Here is a 2,500-nt window from a genome sequence, read left to right as displayed (position 1 = left end):
CGAATTCTGTACGTTTTAGTGAGTTCCAGGGTCAATTGCGCTGATTTTGTATCAATACGCCCAGTGACCAAACGTCAAAACTGTCATTTCATTCTCTTAGCCACTCAAAAATAAGAGAAAAGCCATTAAATCAATTGTGGTTAATTTTGGCCAATGACAACGCAGACAGCAACATGTAGTCACAATGATACCTGAGGGAGTTGCTTGGAGATTCGTCTGAATACCAAGTAGTACAAATCCCAAGCCTGGGTCAGATCTTTTACACTCCCCGATCGCTGGTATTTTCTACACCAATCCTGGGCTTCCATAAGGTCACGGCCGTAAGCCTGAGACAAACGAAAAAAAGACAGTAAAAAGGCTTTCGATTTTTTTATTTCAGCAATACTCCTATCGTTACCAAACTGTGTAACCCGTTTCTTCGAGAAAGGACGCAGCTCTTTACAACCTCTAATTTCATTGGATCCCTTTTGGACGCAACTCTATTGTTTTTAAAGTTTTGTATCGTTCTTTGTGTCCATTGTTTTCTGAACTAATCCCGATAGCCGTTGTAATAGCTGCGTACTCTCCCATCTTTGTTGTTTAAAAGATACAAAACACTTGAGTATACCTCCTCCCTTCTCATAACTACACAGCTTTCTTTGAACCTCGCTTTTGCTGACAAACTGAACTGATAGGATAAGGGTGAATCCTACCTTAACCTTACAAAGTAGACAGTATGTCTCGGAATGTAAATAGAAAAGAGCCTGCATTCCAAATACATCGAAAAGTACAACAATTTATAAGGATCAATACATTTCGCGTCAATTTTGTTATAAAAAAACTCATTCAGGCTACGATATCATTATCATCAACTGTTTCTTTCGCTTTGTCCTCACCTGGTTAAAGGAAGTTTCCTTAAGAGTCTGTGGGCCTTTTTCCATCATTTGATGCAGTGGTTCCAATGCAGTAAACATTCCTTTGACGTTGCCTTCGCTGAAGTATAATCGTGAGGCTTCTTCCAGTCCCTCGTGCCACAATTCGTGCCACAAGATAGCTACACGGATCAGCTCTTCACTCACCTGAAAACATCGCCGCTAACGTATGAATCAATCACTGCTAATGCTGACCCGAGTCAAGCAAGTCTGCGCAACAGGCGGTATGGAGAACTCATCCGCTCACAAGATAAGGATATAAATTTAAGTCGAGAAAATTTTGAACTCAGATCGGCTCCGAAACTCGCAAAAGGTTGTCAATCAAAGTTGTTTCAAAATTTCGTGACTGAGCCAAAGGGCGAGAATTCCATGATTCTTGGAACTAGATAAAGAAGGGGCAAAAAGATAAGTAGGAGCAGGCGATAGAAAAAAGGAAGAGAAAAACTCACACCAGTCTTGTGCCTTCAGTCCGAGTCCTTACAAACTGTATCTTTGCTGAGAAACAACTGTTAACCAGTTAAAAATGCCAACGTAATTGAGACTTGAGACTGGGTAGTTTCTCAAAATAACTCTTATCATTCGCTAAGACTAACATGAGAACTATCCATGAAGCCATTAACTTTCCAGGACTTAGTTGATCTCAATCACAGCGTTTCATGTAGATTAACTGAACTGGTCAGTGCATCAGCATCAATAAAGTTTGAGAAGTGATTACACGTACCATGACTGCTTGCTGCACAAGCTGATGACTGTGTTCACACATGTTTTTCAGTATCTGATTGGCTGCGTTATGTCGAGCACTGATAGCTGATTTGGAAGCTACAGTCAGTGGATAGATCAAGGCCTTGAAACGAAAATAAAAAAAAAGGAAATGAATAATAGTCGTTTTCATCCATTGTCAGTACGACTGCTATAGAGAACTTCCATCACAACGGGCAAACACATTCAAATTAGGCTGTAAGAGCAATATTGAGTAAGAAAATACTTATTCTGTAAACTGAAGCTAAGCGCGGGAAAATAAATGCCGCATATAGCAATTGGTTGATCGTATTTGCTTTTGATTGGCTGAAAAAGCAAGGTCAATCAACAAAAACCAGGGTGATCTAACGGGTAGGGTCGTACCTCTTGTTGAACACTATATTTCATTTGTTGTATAGTGTCGTACTTCCTATTGTTTTCTGTGCTAAATACATTGTTATCTTTGTTCGTTCTATTGTTTTCTTAGCCAATCCTGAAGCCCGTTCAATAAGGTACAACACGACCCGATCTAACACCACTCCAAGCGAAGTGGAGTGAAATCAAGTTAATAAACAATATGAAGAATGCGGCAAGGTCAACCTGTGGATACCTGTGGATGATGTTTGCCAATATCGGTGAGCAGCTGATGGATGAGTCGTCCGACAAGCTGGCGAGGAGTGTCGATCCTGGCAATTAACTGTGGAATAACCTGCAGCCATGTGTCAATCTGAATTGTCTTGATACCATCAACAAGAGCTTCATATACCTCTGGCCAATGGCCGTAGTCAAACCATAGTGTCAGCAATCTGCGGTTAAAGAAAAGCATGCACAGATTCGCAGTGTTCAGAGGA

At 40.7% G+C, this 2,500-nt stretch overlaps 1 protein-coding gene across 1 annotated transcript in view; it reads right to left on the bottom strand.

Annotated features, from left to right (window-relative positions):
- LOC137998072 (serine/threonine-protein kinase mTOR-like) overlaps window positions 1–2,500 on the bottom strand; it is a 43,531-nt gene that overhangs the window by 8,535 nt on the left and 32,496 nt on the right. Inside the window, exons 48-51 of the mRNA XM_068844475.1 lie at window positions 2,260–2,455; window positions 1,633–1,755; window positions 876–1,058; window positions 192–326 (exon numbers count right to left, since the gene is read on the bottom strand). Of these exons, the coding sequence (XP_068700576.1) occupies window positions 192–326; window positions 876–1,058; window positions 1,633–1,755; window positions 2,260–2,455 (637 nt within the window). The remainder of the gene's footprint in view (window positions 1–191; window positions 327–875; window positions 1,059–1,632; window positions 1,756–2,259; window positions 2,456–2,500) is intronic.

Source organism: Montipora foliosa, chromosome 3 (genome assembly GCF_036669935.1).
Source record: "Montipora foliosa isolate CH-2021 chromosome 3, ASM3666993v2, whole genome shotgun sequence".
Taxonomy (NCBI): domain Eukaryota; kingdom Metazoa; phylum Cnidaria; class Anthozoa; order Scleractinia; family Acroporidae; genus Montipora; species Montipora foliosa.
This window is presented reverse-complemented; position numbering and strand designations above follow the sequence as displayed.